At 34.6% G+C, this 17,286-nt stretch overlaps 1 protein-coding gene across 8 annotated transcripts in view; it reads left to right on the top strand.

The window, feature by feature from the left end:
• Nucleotides 1-17,286, top strand: part of KIAA0586 (KIAA0586 ortholog) — a 106,331-nt gene that overhangs the window by 68,126 nt on the left and 20,919 nt on the right. For all 8 annotated transcript variants that reach the window (XM_067734609.1, XM_067734611.1, XM_067734610.1 and 5 more), the window contains 2 exons: nucleotides 5,344-5,498; nucleotides 9,067-9,175. In XM_067734609.1, the coding sequence (XP_067590710.1) occupies nucleotides 5,344-5,498; nucleotides 9,067-9,175 (264 nt within the window). The remainder of the gene's footprint in view (nucleotides 1-5,343; nucleotides 5,499-9,066; nucleotides 9,176-17,286) is intronic.

Genomic DNA, 17,286 nt, shown 5'->3' with positions numbered 1-17,286 from the left:
GGAACAGCCCACACATGAGAGCTCAGAGAAGGTTTCCCACAAGAGCCAATGTGAAACTGAATCTTAGAGAAATCAGCCAGATGATGAAGTGTGATAAGCACGTTCCAGTTTATTCATTTACTTATTCAGAAAATATTTTTTGAGTGCTTGCTCTGCTCTAAGCACAGTCTAGGTGGTAGGAATATAAAACCTGGTAAGGCCTTATCCATAGTGAATTTTTTCCCTAGTAGAGGTAGTAGAGAGAAGACAAAAACATGCAATAAATTACTGTAGTTATTGTGAAGCAGTCTGTATGGGATGGGAGTACAGGTCAGTTGTAACTGGGGAGGGCAATCAAGAAAGACTTCATGTGTGAGGAGCTAACTTGAAATGAGTTCTCAATGATGAATAGATGTTTGCTGTGTAGTAAGTGTAAGAGAAACCTCCAAGGCAGAATATGCAATGAGACAAGGGGATAAAGTAAAAAAAAAACAAAACAGTGAAACTTAAGCGGGGAAATGTAAGTACTTTATCAGTGAATTAGACTTTAGGATGCAATGGGATTGGAACAGTAGCAGAAACCAGGTGGATATAGATAATAATATCAAGTGGTTTTTCGATTTACTCTAAGACAGTAGAGATTCGTTTGTGTGCAAAACGGAAAGTAATTCCAATCTTACTTTATATTTATGCCCATGGAAAATTCAGTCTTGAATTTCTGTCAATTCTGAATGTTTTGTGATATTCACAGATCCATTAAAGATTGTATGTAAATGAGTGACATGATCATATTTGCCTTTTATTTAGCAAAGATCATGTGAGGTGCAGTGTGTTGGATAGATTGCAGAGGATTAAGACTGGAGGCAAGGAGCCTCTGGCTTAGACAGTTATTAAAGTAAACCTGGTGAGACATTATTCAGCAGCGAAGAAATATGAAAAGGGAGACTTGAGAGACATTTGAGGAGGAGAGTGGACAAGACTTAGTTGAATATGAGAGGTGCAAAAGAAGGGAGGGTCTAAGATGACTCCAGGTTTTTGGCTAGAATGATTGGATAGATGGTATTTCCGTTCACTGAGGGAGGGAGGGATTCTGGAGGAAAGACAGAATTAGGAGGAAATAAGAATGAGTGGGGTTTCATCTATGTGGAATTTGAGGTACCTTTGGGTTTCATACAAATGGAATAATTTATTAGACAGGCAAGAACCAAAGCTGCTGCTGGCACTGGCAATTCAAGCAGACTTAGTCTTCTCTGAAAGTCTACCATGGTTGCTTTTTCAAAGCAGTAAGATTCTAGAAAAGTAAAATTAGGGATTTTAAATTATGGTTAATTAAATTTGTCTTGAATGGAATAATACTTTAAGTGTCTCTCTTACAAAGGGCTAACTAACGTACATTACACTCAATGAGCATACTTTTTAGAAGTGACACATCAAGTTCAACATTGTTGTGATTGCTGTCATGGAATCCTTTCCTGATCCCTTATCACTGGGTTAGGTACCGTCAAATATGCTCTCTGTGTAGTCCTCTAATGTCGCCTGCCTAATGTTGCTCTTATCACACTGATTTGTAATCTCACTTGAAAATGGAGACTTTATCTTGTCCACTGTCATAGCCCTGTCATCTAGCAGAGTATGTAGCATAGTCAGTAAATATAGGTTAAGTGATAGGGTGTCATATGAGCTGAAAGCTATTATGCACTTTTAATGCTTTGGGGAGATGTTTGATTATACGCTTTCTTTGTTTCTATATTTAATTTTTTTCTTCTTTTATCGCAATCTACCTTGTGTCCTTTTTTTTTTTTTTTGCGGTACGCGGGCCTCTCACTGTTGTGGCCTCTCCCGTTGCGGAGGACAGGCTCCGGATGCGCAGGCTCAGTGGCCATGGCTCACGGGCCCAGCCGCTCCACGGCATGTGGGATCTTCCCGGACTGGGGCACAAACCCGTGTCCCCTGCATCGGCAGGCGGACTCTCAACCACTGCGCCACCAGGGAAGCCCCCTTGTGTCCTTTCCAATTAACTTTTTTCCTTACACCCATACGTCAGCCACATATCATTTTACATAAAAATAAAATACGATTATATCATATATTACTTTAAGTTATAGACTTTTTTTGAGTGCTCTTCATCTACCCCTCCTCCTCACATTTTCTCCTGTCCCACTTTATGCCTTAACTCATGTTAAGATTCTGGTATGTAACCTTCCTGGTTTTTTTTCCTTATGCATATATAATAATTATATACACACACACATACAGTATACATGATAGGTACATACGATGTGTGTGTATTTGTTGTTATTTTACAAGTTGAGATTGTGTCATGCACACTCACCTGCATTTTGTTTTCACCCAGTAAACCCTGCAGAAATTACTCAAGGTCAAGTAGTAGTGCTTAAATTCATCTTTTTATTGACTTTTTATCCACTTTTAGTATGGATTTCCGATAATGTATTCAATCATTGCTCTGTTGATGAATATTTACTTTATTATCATTTCGCCCCTACTATAAACAGTGCTAAAGTAAATATTTACACGTGTGTATCCTAACATATTGCTGCATTTTATATTTAGGGAATAGTTTCCCAGAAGTAGTTACTGGGCCCAAGGGAAAATATATTTAAAAATTTAAAATAGATATACCAAGTTGCTGTCTTAAAAATTTAAACTACTTTATTTTTATTAGTAATATATTACAACCTTCCCTCTATATCGCTTCCAGAAATTGTGTTTACTACTATTTTTATTTTTGTCAGTTAAAGTATAAAGATATGGCTGACTACTGCTGAGTTTATGTTTGTTGGCTATTTGTATTTGCTCTTCTGTGAATTACCTACTTAAGTTTTTCCCCCGTCTGTTAGGTTCTAAGTTTTTCTTGTAACTTTGTAAGAACTATTTCTGTATTTTAGATATTTTCTATCATCTGTATTGCAAATGTCTTTTCCCAGATTTGTACTTTGTTCATTGACATTATTTATATTCTTTTCCATATAATTTAAAAAATTTTATAGAATTATTTACATCGTTTATACTTCCTGTGTTTTCATCACATGGTTAGGTTCCCCCAATATAAGCTTATACCTGTAGTCTCAGATTCTTTTTGCAAGTTCATTATTTAGTATATATTTATATTTAAGTCTATCTGGAATTTATTTTTGCAAGTGGTGTAAGGTGGAAGTTCAATTTGATTTTCTTCCAGATAAGTAGTCAGTTGTGCCAATTATCATGTATCTTTTTCCTACTGAATTAAAATATCAACCAATTTGTATATTAAATTCTCATAGATCTAGGAATTTTTTTCTTTCGATTCTTTATTCTAAGTATTCTAGATTCCTTAGGATCTAAAACACATTGGAATATTGTGTCTTTATGGTACATTCTGTTATCTGATAGGGCAAGTTTACTTTTTAAAATAAATTTTCCTGGGGCTTCCCTGGTGGCGCAGTGGTTGAGAGTCTGCCTGGCGATGCAGGGGACACGGGTTCGTGCCCCGGTCCGGGAGGATCCCGCATGCCGCGGAGCGGCTGGGCCCGTGAGCCGTGGCCGCTGAGCCTGCGCATCCGGAGCCTGTCCTCCGCAATGGGAGAGGCCACAACACTGAGAGGCCCGCGTACCGCAAAAAAAAAAAAAAAAAAAAAGTCCTGCTTTTCTGGACAATTCTCAGGCATTTATCCTTCCATATAAACTCTAAAATTATGTTTTTCAATTAAAAATCACCCTGATTGGAATTGTGCTAATTTATATATTAATATTGGAAGAATTGACATTTTTATATGTATGTATAAAAATACATTTTATGTATTTTACTATTTGTCCAGATCTTGTTTTGTGCTCTTCAATAAGATTTCATAATTTTCTTCATTTTCTTCTTCTATACCTTTCTTAATTATTTTACAGTTCTGGTCACTATAGTAAAAGATTATTTTTCTGTTTCTAAGTGCATATTGCATAATATAGAGAGAAACCAATGACTTTTGTATATTTTTTTAGTATCCAGTCATAGTACCAAATTGTCTTATTACGTCTAATAAAATTATTTTTCCTCACTAGGGAGTCTAGGGCTTTCTAGGTATATAATCATATATAATCAGTACAAAAAGTTTTTATGTGTGTATGAATTCTTTTAATTCATTTGCCAGTCTTAAGAAAATGTAGGAAAAGTGACATAGGAATAGAAAAAGCCATATCAGAATATAAAAAGGCCAATGTGAGGCTTGGAACAATGGTTGCTCTAAATGATGCATGTTATTACAATTATTTAAATTAATCTTATAAATAAAATGAGAATAAAACAGGTAATAATTTTGAGAAATTGTTTTGTGTAGATCAAATTCTGGAAAGGTAAAACTTAAAAGTCAGTGTATGTATTCTGCTTTATGTAAAACCCACCTAAAAATATAGATTAACATAAAAAAACCAGAGAGTGCTTATTTGCTAAACCTAAGAAATTGTCAACATACTGCTTTTAAATAGAAAATACCTGTGGGGTCTTTAAAATGTCATTTCTTTTAAAACAATTTATGTATATTGCTTCAGGTCTATTTATACTGATTAAAATGAGACTGCATTGTGCTATATTTAAAAGGTGACCATTAATTAGGAAAAACAATTTTCTTAGAAATAATTTAGCAAGAATGTGAAATAAGGAACAGTGACTAGGAGTTGAAAGATGAGGATTTTAGTTCCTTTTCACCTCTTAGCTCTGATATTTTGACAGTTAACTTCCCTGAGCCTTACAGTGAAAGACAGTTATAAAACTATCGGATCCTCCTGCCTTACAGAATGATTGTGAGGTTCAAGTTAAACGAGATATTATATGTGAAAGTGCTTGGAGTATAAAATGTAATGTAAATGTACAGTGATATTATTAGATAAATATTTATCTCTGCTCTTATTGTCTTCTTTTTATTGATTTCATTGAGATGCCATTTGGTTGAGGAAAAGAGGAGCTTGATCTTTTGAAGAAAAATACCAGAACAGAGCTAAGCAATACCAACATTTTCTAGTCAGGAAATTGCCCCTTGATTTAAGATTACATTTTAGATGGAAAGTATTCTATTGACTCTTATTGATAGAAAAAGTAATCTGGAGTGTTAGGAGTTGGTGTGTAGGAGTGAGTGTTGGGTGTGGACTGCGTGAACAGCTTGCTGATTGGAACCTTAGAATAGTCCATAGATTTGTTTGAACATAGGTACTTTTTGCATTCTCTATGAGCTTTGGTTTTAATTGCAGTGAAGGCTTGGTGACACGTATTTTCTGTTGAAGTACTTCTAATTCAGCAGGTAAGAAATATTGGTAATTTTAGCCAATTTTTCTTTTTCTAAGAAATAATTTATTTTAACTTTTTGTTTACATACTTGATAACAGATGATATTTATGAAGATTTATGTGCTAGTCATGGTCCAATGAGTTTGGGAGAATTGGAGTTGCAGCCAGATCCTCACCTTGCCCTTCCCACAAAACTTCTGACAACACAAGAAGATGATGTTAAATTATCAGTAGCAGCTGAAGATTTTCCTCAGGTACCCAATTAATAGCACTTGTACTTTACTTAAATCAGAATGGTAACAATATTGCCTTAGCATAGAACACTGTCAAGAGCACAGTCTTTGGAGTCAGACAGCCTCAAATCATGCCTCCTTTTTTCACTAACTCAAGCCTGGCTATAGATCTTAGCTCATCCAGTCTCTAGCTGTGACCTTGAATACATACTTAGTCTTTTTCTAAGCCTTAATTTCCTCATCTTTAAATTAAAGATTTAAAATAATGTATGTAAAAATGCCTATTACCAAGTTAGATAGCTATTATCATTTACACCTCTATATTCCCCTGCAATATCTAGTTTAGTAGTTTGTGCATAATAGGTACTCAATAAATATTTATTCTTTTAAAATTTGTGAAGTGTGTTACCGTGAAAGTATGAGATATTTCATACTGAGTTAAGCCAATGACCCATGCAATCTTGTGTACTGAAAAAGTAGGATAATTACTCTCCAAGGTGTAAAAAAAAATGCTCATGTTAAATTAAATACAGTTTTTTAATCTGTGTATTCTCACTGTAGATTAATTTATTCAATAAATAGTCATCATGGTATGGTATTGTGTTGCATTGCATGGTGTTGAGGGTGAAAGCCAAAAGTATATAAAATAAAGATTGCTTATGGAACACACTATTATGTAGGGTTCAGTATTAATAACCTGTGACCAAGCAAAGATCAGGAAAAAACTAGTCATGAATAAATATCTGTTAATTAATTCTGTAATAAAAGAAAAATTGTTTGTGGCCTTGGGTTAGGCAAAAATGACACCAATAACACTATCCATGAAAGAAAAAAAATTAATAAACTGGTCTTATCAAAAACAAGAATATCTGCTCTTCAAAACACACTGTTAAAAGAATGAAAAGACAAGCTACAGATTGGGAGAAGATATTTGCAAATCACTTATCTGGTAAAAGGCTTATATGCAGGATATATAAGGAACTCACAGAATACGATATTAAGAAAACAAACAATCCAATTAAAAAATGGATAAAATCTTTGGACATATACCTTACCCAAAGAAGATATACTGATGGCAAGTGAGGACATAAAAAGATTCTCAGCATCGGTAATCGTTAGGGAAATGCTATTTAAAACCACAAGGAAATACTACTACACAGGCATTAGAACATCTCAAATTAAAAAGACTAACATGCCAAGTTTTGGCAAGGGTGTGGAGCACTTAAACTCTCATATGCTGCTGGCTGGGAATGTAAAATGATTCAACCACTTTGGAAAAGAGTTTGGCAATTTCTTTAAAAAGTATTGATAAAATGTACACCTACCATATGACCCAGACATTTCACTCCTAGGTATTTATTTACCCAAGAGAAACTACCACATATGTCTAAGCAAAGGCTTGCACATGAATGTTCATAGCAACTTTATTGGTAGTAGCCCCAAACTGGAAACAACATAAATATTCATCAATTGCTGAATGTACAAGTTGTGGCATATCTATAAGATGGAATACTACTTAGCAATAAAAAGCCGCGGATGGACTTCCCTGGTGGCACAGTGGTTAAGAGTCTGCCTGCTAATGTAGGGGACACGGGTTCGAGCCCTGGTCCGGGAAGATCCCACATGCCATGGAGCAACTAAGCCCGTGCACCACAACTACTGAGCCTGTGCTCTAGAGCCCACGAGCCACAACTACTGAGCCCGTGTGCCACGACTACTGAAGCCCGCGCGCCTAGAGCCAGTGCTCCGCAACAAGAGAAGCCACTGCAATGAGAAGCCCATGCACCACAACGAAGAGTAGCCCCTGCTCGACACAACTAGAGAAAGCCCACACACAGTGGCAAAGACCCAACGCAGCCAAAAATAAATAAATAAATTTATTAAAAAAGAAAAAAGCCATGGACTATTGATACATACAGTGACATGGACGATTCTCACAAAAGTTGTGTTGAGGGGAAAAAGCCAGAACCCCCACTCCCCCAAAATAGTGCATACCTTACGATTCCACTTACATGACATTCTAGAAAATGCAAACTAATCTATAGTTATAGGAGGGAATTCAGGTTATTTTGAGCTTGGTGGATATGTTCATCGTATTATCTTGACTGTGATGATGGCTTCATGGGTATATACATATGTCAAAACTTAACGAATGATACACTTTAAATACATGCAGATTATTGTCTATCAGTTATACCTCAATAAAGATATTCTAAAAAATAAAAGAAAGATTGCTCTCCTTTAATTATTGGCCTGTTTTAAAATAAAACTGCAAGGTGTTACCAGAAGAACGGCTTCAAAAAAATTCATTTGTTAGATTTCTTTTATTAACAGAGAAATATGGCTAGTACTAATACTAGCACACACTTGTTTATAGTGCTTACTCTGCCAGAGGCTGTTCTAAGTTCATTACGTATTAACTCGTTTGATCCTTTTAACAACCTACTGAGGTAGTTATTATTATTATCATCCCCATTTGATGAATGAGAAAATAGAGGTATTGGGGGGTTAAGTAACTTAACCCAAGGTCAAAGCTACATAATGACTTAGCCAAATTTGAACACGAGCAGTTTAGCTCCACAATACTCAGCTCTTAATCCCTGTGGTTAAGGAAGGGAGCCAGTAGGAAGGTTCTAAATTGAAGCAGCACAAAAGAGTCATAGTACCCATCTTAGAAATACACACCAAAATAATATTTCCTTCAGGGAAGAAATCTATATGACTAATGGCTCTAAACTTAGAAGACCAGAGGTGAGGCTAGTTGTTATTATTGCAGACTAAAGCTACTCATTTTTCTCTGTAGATAAATAAGTACCTGCCAGAACTGGAGTGGTTACATTTGAGTCCATGTGGACAGGTGTTTCACATTCTCCTCTGCTTGTATCTGTTGTTAAGAGTTCAGAGATACCTTTTTAGGTTCCTGTCAGATTATATCTGACAGTTGTTTTCAGAGACTCATTCCTAATTAGGCTCATAAAACAGGAAAGGGGAGAAAGAAAATGGCTAAAGTCATCACAATTTGTAATGTGTGATTGTGAAGGAATTTGTGACTACTGTAAATTTCAAATTTCGTTAGGTGGTAGTAAGGAAGAGAGATGATGGGGCTTATGGTAGAGTGTACTTTTCTTGAATGGCAAAGGAGGGTAACAATACCTACTCAACACTTGTGAGAATTCAGTGATGTTATTATATATAAAAGCTCTTTGAAAATTGCAGTACATTATGCAGATTTTCATTTTATGCAAAAATGGTTATATGGAAGTGCTTACAGTCAAATTAAGTTTTTATCCTGTCTAAATCCATCATGTATGTATCTAGAATAGTTGGTTTATAAGTAGCTCTGAATTCTCTAGGAAAAATAGAAATGATTTGAATATCTGAAATCTGTGTATATTACCCAAATCTTTTGAAAGATTTTATTTGCAATATCTTTTCTTTAGTAATATGTACTCCATCACCCATTTGGTAGTTAGAAAGCATGCATGATATCCAAATTTTATATAATAAACACCTAAATAATTTAATTGCTCAGATCTTTTTAAAGTAACTTAAAAAATAATATTATGACTTCATGTCTTAAATTCTTCAGTACCAACAAAAACAAGACCAAGATGTTAAGCAAGTTGAACACAAGCCAGTTCAAAGTCGTTTAATACGTGTAAGAAATAAATGTGATATTTCACTTTCACAGCAACAAGGTAAGATTTGTTTCCTTGTAATAATATAAGAGTTTGATATATGTTGTGAATTGAACACATATATAATGAGAATTCTTTTATATAAGTTTTATTCTTATTCTCTAGGGTTTTTTTTTGTTTTCTTTGATTTAGCCCTTTGGGATAAAGAATCTGGTATTGTATTTGAGTATATTTGTTAGTTCTCTTTACCAATAAACACTTTCTAATGGATTTTAAAAACTCTTAGGTAGTATTTTTATTTTAATCTTACCTTTTGGTTCTTGTACAATTGAATGTCAGTGTCTTTTTATCTGTGTATAAGTCTGTATCTGTATCATAGTTGTCTGTTTTAAATTATAATATAAAGGCAATGGTTATGGTTGTTAAGGAGCTTTGTAAAGGCTATTTATGTTGTGTGGCAATTTGATCAACAGGTACAAGTTAGAAAACAAAGAACTCATGTTAGATGCTATCATATGAATGAACTTTTCTGTACTGCTTGATTACCAAAATTGTGTGGCTAAATGATTCTGCAGTCAGCATCCTGGCATTTGATGTTGTCTTTGTGTTTCTGCAAAGCTGTTGGCCTTGTGCTTAGTTTGCCTTCTTGCTTCTTTGTCATTTAAATTTTATATAACCTAAATTCTGAAATTTGGCAGTAGAAATTAAGATGTCTTCTGTTTAAAAACTTTCTGTCTACAGTCCAGGTAGAAGTATTAGGAGTATTTTGAGCAGTGGAATGTTTTTCTTCACTTTTGTAATTGTGTTTTTTTATCTCATATATTGAATGCCAATATAATTACAAATGTAACTGTTTGGCAGTTTGGGGAGGACCTAAATGAGGAAGTGCTTAAGATTATGTTATATGAGGTTTAGGTTTTTACTTTTCTGCTTGTTTTCTGTTCCTTTCTTGCTCCAGCTTTTCAGAACTTTCCCCTCCTGACCACTTTTTAAAACCTAACAGTGGTACAGTAGTGTTAGTGTTATATCTTAAAATCCTATGGAAAATTACCTGTAACACTTTCCTCATTGTGTTTAAAAATTAATCATGACAGTATATAGATATAAGCAAATGAATATTTCTAAGATAATATCAGGACTGACTTGATGTCCTTCTACTGAATTCTGTTACTATTCATGATCAATGACTGTATATTTAATTTAGTTTTTTTTAAAATTATAATTTCTTAAAATTATAAATGAATTTTGTCTCCTTGGAGAATGTTGTATGATCATTTTTCTCACCTGATAGGAAAATATCTTTGGTAAGATTTTAAGGGTTAATACCTCTCTTTAGGAAAGTGGCATTGTTTTCAGTTTCACATATATGAATGTCTGACCACAAGATGGCAATATTTAAATTTTTGTTGACTTACAACGTCATTAAATAATAGTGTGCAGTTAACATTTAATGTCAGTAAAAATCATAAGAAAAATAAAAGAAACCAATGTGTTAGCTAGTAGGAGGAAGTTTTATTTAGAAAGAATCTAGAACAGTTGGATTTAATATGTGTAAAAATTATTTTCATTTAATTTTACATGCAATACAGAAGTTAGGAGAGCCGCAGGCCTATGTCAGTTTTAACCAAGATAAATAAGTACCCAGTGGGCTATAGATAAAACATTTTAAATAGGAGCCAAGTGTTTCAGTCTATAATTGATACATATCTCCATACTAAATATTTTTTGAATGAATACAATTCCCTTGGCAAATATAGTCAGTTATGACTTTTTCCCCTATAAATTTTGTGGATTTAATTTTTTTCTCTGATGAAGCTCTGATACACTGCCAAATGTTTCAAAGAATAAGAGAGTCAGAGTGCCAAAATAATCCTCTAGGGCTTTCACAACTTAGAGTGACCTTGAAGGAATTCAATCCTATCATATACAAAGGGTTTGAAGATAATGAAGGAAATTCACCTTATCACAAGGGAATCAAAACCACATCTTTTCTGGAAGATAAATGCTTCTAAGAATACTTGAAGCCCAAATTATGGCTGTTTCAGGAAGAAGTATTATGTATTTCACTTTGAAATGCATAGTAGTTTAATATATGTATATAAAGAAATCAAGCCGTTTACTAGCAGTAGCAGTAGTTTAGTGATCATCCATTAAAAATTGACTGAAGATATGGTAGGACATAGGTTCTAGCACTATGCTTCTGGGAGATCTTTAAAGTACTTGTCTCCTTCCTCTCCGCTTGATTATTACTTTCAGATTTTAATACAAAAGAGAGAAATTGAATTGAATTCTGAAAGATAATATCTGTTTCTTTTGGTATTTAATTCATTGGGTATATTTTTGAGCACATGATACCACTTATCTGATTCTAAGTCCTGATTAATGTGTCTAACAGTTTTATAGTGAAAGCAACTTTTTAAGTAATTTAGTAAGTCATTAAAATTTTTTTCCCTTTCACTGTGCAGTTAACTTTCTTCAGTACAAATGAGAGACTAGTTTTCAATCCATTTATTTGTTATGAACCCAGGAACAATTAAATTCTATAAAGTGATGTATTAAAATAGTTCACTTTTAAAAATATTTTTCTTCTTTAGTTTTTCTCTTAAAATTTTAAGAACCGCATAATAAAGAATAATTAGAAAGTCAAATAGGCTATACTATAATCAATGGGGGAAAATTAGAACATATGTTGTATGGTTAAATGCTAGGACAGATTAGTTGTCAAAGTTGTTTGAAAACCACAGCATTCTTCAGTTTTCTTATTTGTAGATGAAATATGTTGCTCAGAAAATATGTATCAAAGTGCTAAAAGTAATTACTAATGTAATTGCACTAATTTATCAAAAGCAGGTTACATTTTTGTGGGAAATCACAATAGGTTTTTTTTGACATTATGTCCTGAGTTTAATTCCTAGCCATCGTAGCACCTTTTATACCTTAACATACAGTGATTGTGACTTTAGATATGTGAGAATTAGGAAATTCAAAGCTTATATATATTTAGAAGCCATTTCTAACTGTATGTGCAAATGAAAATTTTTGCCTTTGTATTTGAAATATAACTAAATTATAATAGCTCAAAATTACAATTGATTTTAGTAATTTTAAAATCACAGTTAAAAGTTTTTTAAATTGATTTTTTTTCTCATAAAGTATGACAGTGATATAAAAGCCATGTGTGTAGATCTCTGATAGGGAAGGGATGGGGCACAGAGTAATAAATCTGCCCAAAGTCCATGAATCCAAAGGTGTAATCTGAATAAATGTGTCTTTCACAAATCCATGCTATTATTGATTAATAAAATAGAAATTCACTTTAAAATGTTGCTGAATGTGGGCGTTCTGTTTCCACCTAGGAGGAGGAAAGTGGAGAGTGTCTCTTCTCCTAACTGTAATAAAATGTCAGATAAACTCTAAAATCATAACATTTCTTGAACCCATCAGAGGGCTTATGATGTACAGCAACTAAGTAGCCTGAAGTCCACGGAAAGACAGACTCCTCCCGAGATATGAGACACAAGAACCCTGTCACTGTGCCAGAGCACAGTTACAGGAAGAGATACCAGGCACCATACAAACAGATAAGATGTATTTGACTAGACTTTTCTTTAATGAATTGCTAAAGGCCAAGCATAGAGCCATTGGTAGCTACTGATACAAAAGTGGTTCACTCTCACTTGCAGTCCCTTCTCCACAGACCTCTAGAAACAGAAAGATTAGGAGACTGGAGAGATTCTTCTTCACTGGTGCAGGCCTGGAAGAGGAGAGTGGCCGCCACTGCCAGAAGGACTGAATTCTTTCCAGCATAACCCTGATACCAAAACCAGGCAAAGACATTACAGGAAAAGAAGATTATAAACTAATATCTCTCATGAACATAGACAGAAAATTCCTCTACAAAATATTACCAAATTGAATTGAAACTTCTTATTCTTCAACATTCAGCTGCATTTTCCTGAGTCCTTATTGAACCTTCAATTGAAAATGGCTTATTCATCCTTAACCCCACCCTCCAGATCTTTGGTGCCCGGAACATAATCATAATCTTAACAATAGTTTCCATTTACTGAAGCCTTGCTAGGCACCTTATGCTATCTCATTTATTCCTCATAATACCATGCCACGCAGGTAGTGTGGCATTTATACGAGAAAGGGTAAGATTCATGAAGGTTAACTAATTTTCCCAACGGACACAGTTTAGCAAATGAAGGTGTGGAATTCAAGCCCATATCTACTTGAGGGCAAAGCTGATGCTCTTTTCCTTGTTTTATACCATTTTATTGAGTAAGCACTTAATAAATATTTGTGTGACTTAACAGTTTGTGGCAAGAGCTGCCTTTACCATCGCTGTATTCTCCAGACTGATTATTTAAAGTTTCAGAGAAAGTGATATATGGGATAGTTTTGTGGTTTATTTATTAAGATAGGTTTTCCTATTTATTTAATAGACCTTGTTTCCCAACATAGCACTGTGCTTAAATACAGTGCTTAAATACAGTCAATGTGTTCATTGAATTGAATTTGATAATTCATTCCATCATTTGCTTTTGACACCAAACAATGTTTAATGCTGTTATTTAGTAAAAGGTACAAGGAAGAAGAAAAGGTGAAAAATGAGAATAGTTCCTTATAATCATTTTTCAGTTGAAACTTTTGAATGTAGACATGGTACAGACAGCCACGGTGGAATAATGTAAAGTCAGTTTTACTTTTCTAAAAGATTTTGTCATTTCTTTTGTAGTATAAAAATTGTTCGTTCTTTGAGGACATATTAGTTAAGCAAGGGGAAGGGGCAACCAAGCATATGCTAAAGGGTAGAGAAAGTTAAATCGGGTTACATGTTAGTCAGTGGGCAGTATTTTTTAACTCTAAATGAAAGAGAAATAGTGTGAGCATTCATTCACTCATTCTTTTTTTTTAATTGCGATATCGTAAAATTTTCCCTTTTATAGTGTACAGTTCAGTGATTTTTAATATTTTTAAAAAGTTATGGAAATTCCAGAAAATTTTCTTTGCCCTAAAAAGAAATCGCATATTCATTAGTATTCATTCTCTATTCTCTCCTCCCCCCAGTTCCTGTCAACTGCTAGTCTACTTTCTATGTCTGTGGATTTACCTATTCAGTACATTTTATGTAAATGGAATCATACAGTATGTGGTTTTTGTGTCTAGCTTCGTCAACTTAACATGTTTTCAGGGTTCATTCATGTAGCAGATGTCATTACTTCATTCCTGTTTATGGCTCAATAATGTTCCATTGTACATTTATTTTTAGGTCAGTGTTTTTAGCATCCTTTTTGTGTAAAGGACTGTAGAAGGTGCTTTGGAGCTAGAGAGATGGATAAGACAAAACATCTGCTCTCAAGGGATATGAAGAAGAAAGGGGGGCTTCCCTGGTGGCGCAGTGGTTGAGAGTCCGCCTGCCGGTGCAGGGGACGCAGGTTCGTGCCCCGGTCTGGGAGGATCCCATATGCCGCGGAGCAGCTGGGCCCGTGAGCCATGGCCGCTGAGCCTGCGCGTCCGGAGCCTGTGCTCCGCGGCGGGAGAGGCCACAACAGTGAGAGGCCTGCGTACCACAAAAAAAAAAAAAAAAGAAGAAGAAGAATAAAGGGGGTAGTTTGAGAAGAGTAATTTCTTTAAAACACTGAGTCTCAGAAATAATTTGTTAGAATACTATGAAATTCAAAAAGGTAAACATCTTTAGGTAATCATACTGTCAAATTGTCACTTTTTTCTTATAGTGCTGAAAAAATAAACACATGGCAGCAAGTGTGTTAGGTCAACTTGCTGATTGTCTTTATGTATATACATTTCTTATATTTTCTGAATGGATGGAGGTGGGAGCGTAAACCATATGAGAAAAGACACTTTTCTGGCACATTAATGAATTTTTATCATAGATTATTATTTCAACTGTTTGTTCCTACAAGAAAGGATTTACACCTTTGATTTAAAAAATAGAAATATACACACACACACACACATATATATATATATATAAAATCTAGGAGGTAAATGTGCTTAACTAAGGCTATTCCCTAAAAATAAGCAAAATGCAAAGAGGATTGATAGGGAAAATCTATTTGAAAAGACACTGAAAATTATTCAAGGATTTCCATAACATTTTTGCTTGTTGGTGCTAAAGTGATTTCTTTTTCTATGTAAGAGTATTTTAATTGTGGAAATTATTTAATTTTCTTATTGTTGTAGAATTATTTATACACTGTGTATGGAGCATGTAGATTTTTCTCAAGTCTTTGATATTAAACCTGTCTCACCAAATACATATACCAGGATTGTTCTGAAGCCTCACCAGTATTCCAGAAACCTCTGCAACCCTTTCATTGTTCTTAGCCAGATTTCCTGAAACCTGACTTTAAAGTTTTTATGCTATTTTTTTTAGAAACCAAATTGATGTAAAACCTGATTTAAACTCTTCATTAAACTTAGTAGCCTTTTTATTCAACAGCCACTGAGCAAAATTTAACCTTCCAAAATAATCACAGAGGTAAGTGTAGATTTGATAATATCTTTATATTTTAATATCAATGAAATACTGAACTAGGAGTAAGAAGATCAGATGCTACCACTAATCAGAATGATGACTTTTGGTTCTGTTGAACTGGGGATGATGCCCCTGCTCCCAAGAACCAAAGGTCATAATTCTGATTAGTGGTAGCATCTGATCTTCTTACTCCTAGTGTAGTAGTATTTCTATCATACTACACTGCCCTCCTCCAAGTAAAACTAACGACATTGACAAGTTAGTGTATTACAGATGCTTTTCTTCCAATCAACAGAATAATCATTTAAATTTTTTGTGATTTTAGTTTTATATAAATAAAATACAAATTAGATAGACTATTTCAACCACAATAACAATGGATTATTCTACTAACCCAGCTCTACCCTAAATAAAAGGGAAGCTGGATTATTTCAATTCAGAATGAATTAGAACAGAGAAGTAATATTTTTATACTTGTAGGATGCACTACTCCTGGATTGTTTGTTAGTCTCTAATACATTGTCTCTCAAACTTTGACTTAAGAATCTCTTGCATTTCTAATTTAAAATGCAGATCCCTGGCTTTACTGTGAGACTCTGATCGGTTGCCTGAGGTGGGGCCTGGGAATCTGAATGTTAAACTAGCACCCCTGCTCATTCTGATGCAGAAGAAGAAGGACCACCCTTTGTGAAACATTGCTTAATGACTCCAGATGTTCATGCTGATGTCTGTTCTACTGTAGAATTTGAAGCACTACAGCATACAGCTTGTACTCTGGAGTCAGATTGCCTGGGTTCAAATCCTAACTCTGCTAGCTATTCACTAGCTGGTGACCTTGGGCAAGATACTTAACCTTTCTGTGCTTTTTTCATCTGTAATATGGTATCTCTTCCAGAAGGTTGATATCCTAGTGGAAGACAGGTAGTAGTGCACTTAGAATAGGACTTGACACATAGTAAGAGCTGTGAAAATATTAGCTATTATTAGCGTGACTGTCTCCAGGACACCTCTCCTTTTTTGAATACCATGTTGTAATCAGCTCTTCTTTAACAGATAGTCGTTGAATCTATATTGGTTCTGAGCTTTAAGGACGTTGGTGAGAAAATGCTAGAGATGGTACATGTTCCATATAGTGTTAGGGAGATAAAGTGACTTTCAACAAATTTTTTTACTCTTCAGTGAATATATTTAAGATAATTTATATTTATTAAACCTTGAGGACTTAAGGACATGGGGAGGGGGAAGGGTAAGCTGGCACAAAGTGAGAGAGTGACATTGACATATATACACTACCAAATGTAAAATAGATAGCTAGTGGGAGGCAGCCGCATAGCACAGGGAGATCAGCTTGGTGCTTTGTGACCACCTAGAGGAGTGGGATAGGGAGGGTGGGAGGGAGACGCAAGAGAGAGGGGATATGGTGATATAAGTATATGTATAGCTGATTCACTTTGTTATACAGCAGAAACTAACAACAATGTAAAGCAATTATACTCCAATAAAGATGTTAAAAAAACAAAACAAAAACAAACAAACGAACAACACCTAGAATTCTTTTACAAAATTTTTAAATTGATTTGCATGTTGGACAATTAAATATAGTGAAGCTTATTAACCAGGATGATTTCCAATCTATAATCCTATCTACTGGCAAGTGACTGTTTTG

Source organism: Pseudorca crassidens, chromosome 1, assembly GCF_039906515.1.
Source record: "Pseudorca crassidens isolate mPseCra1 chromosome 1, mPseCra1.hap1, whole genome shotgun sequence".
Taxonomy (NCBI): Eukaryota; Metazoa; Chordata; class Mammalia; order Artiodactyla; family Delphinidae; genus Pseudorca; species Pseudorca crassidens.
Note: the sequence above shows the minus strand (reverse complement) of the source record. Positions and strands in the feature narration are given on the sequence as shown.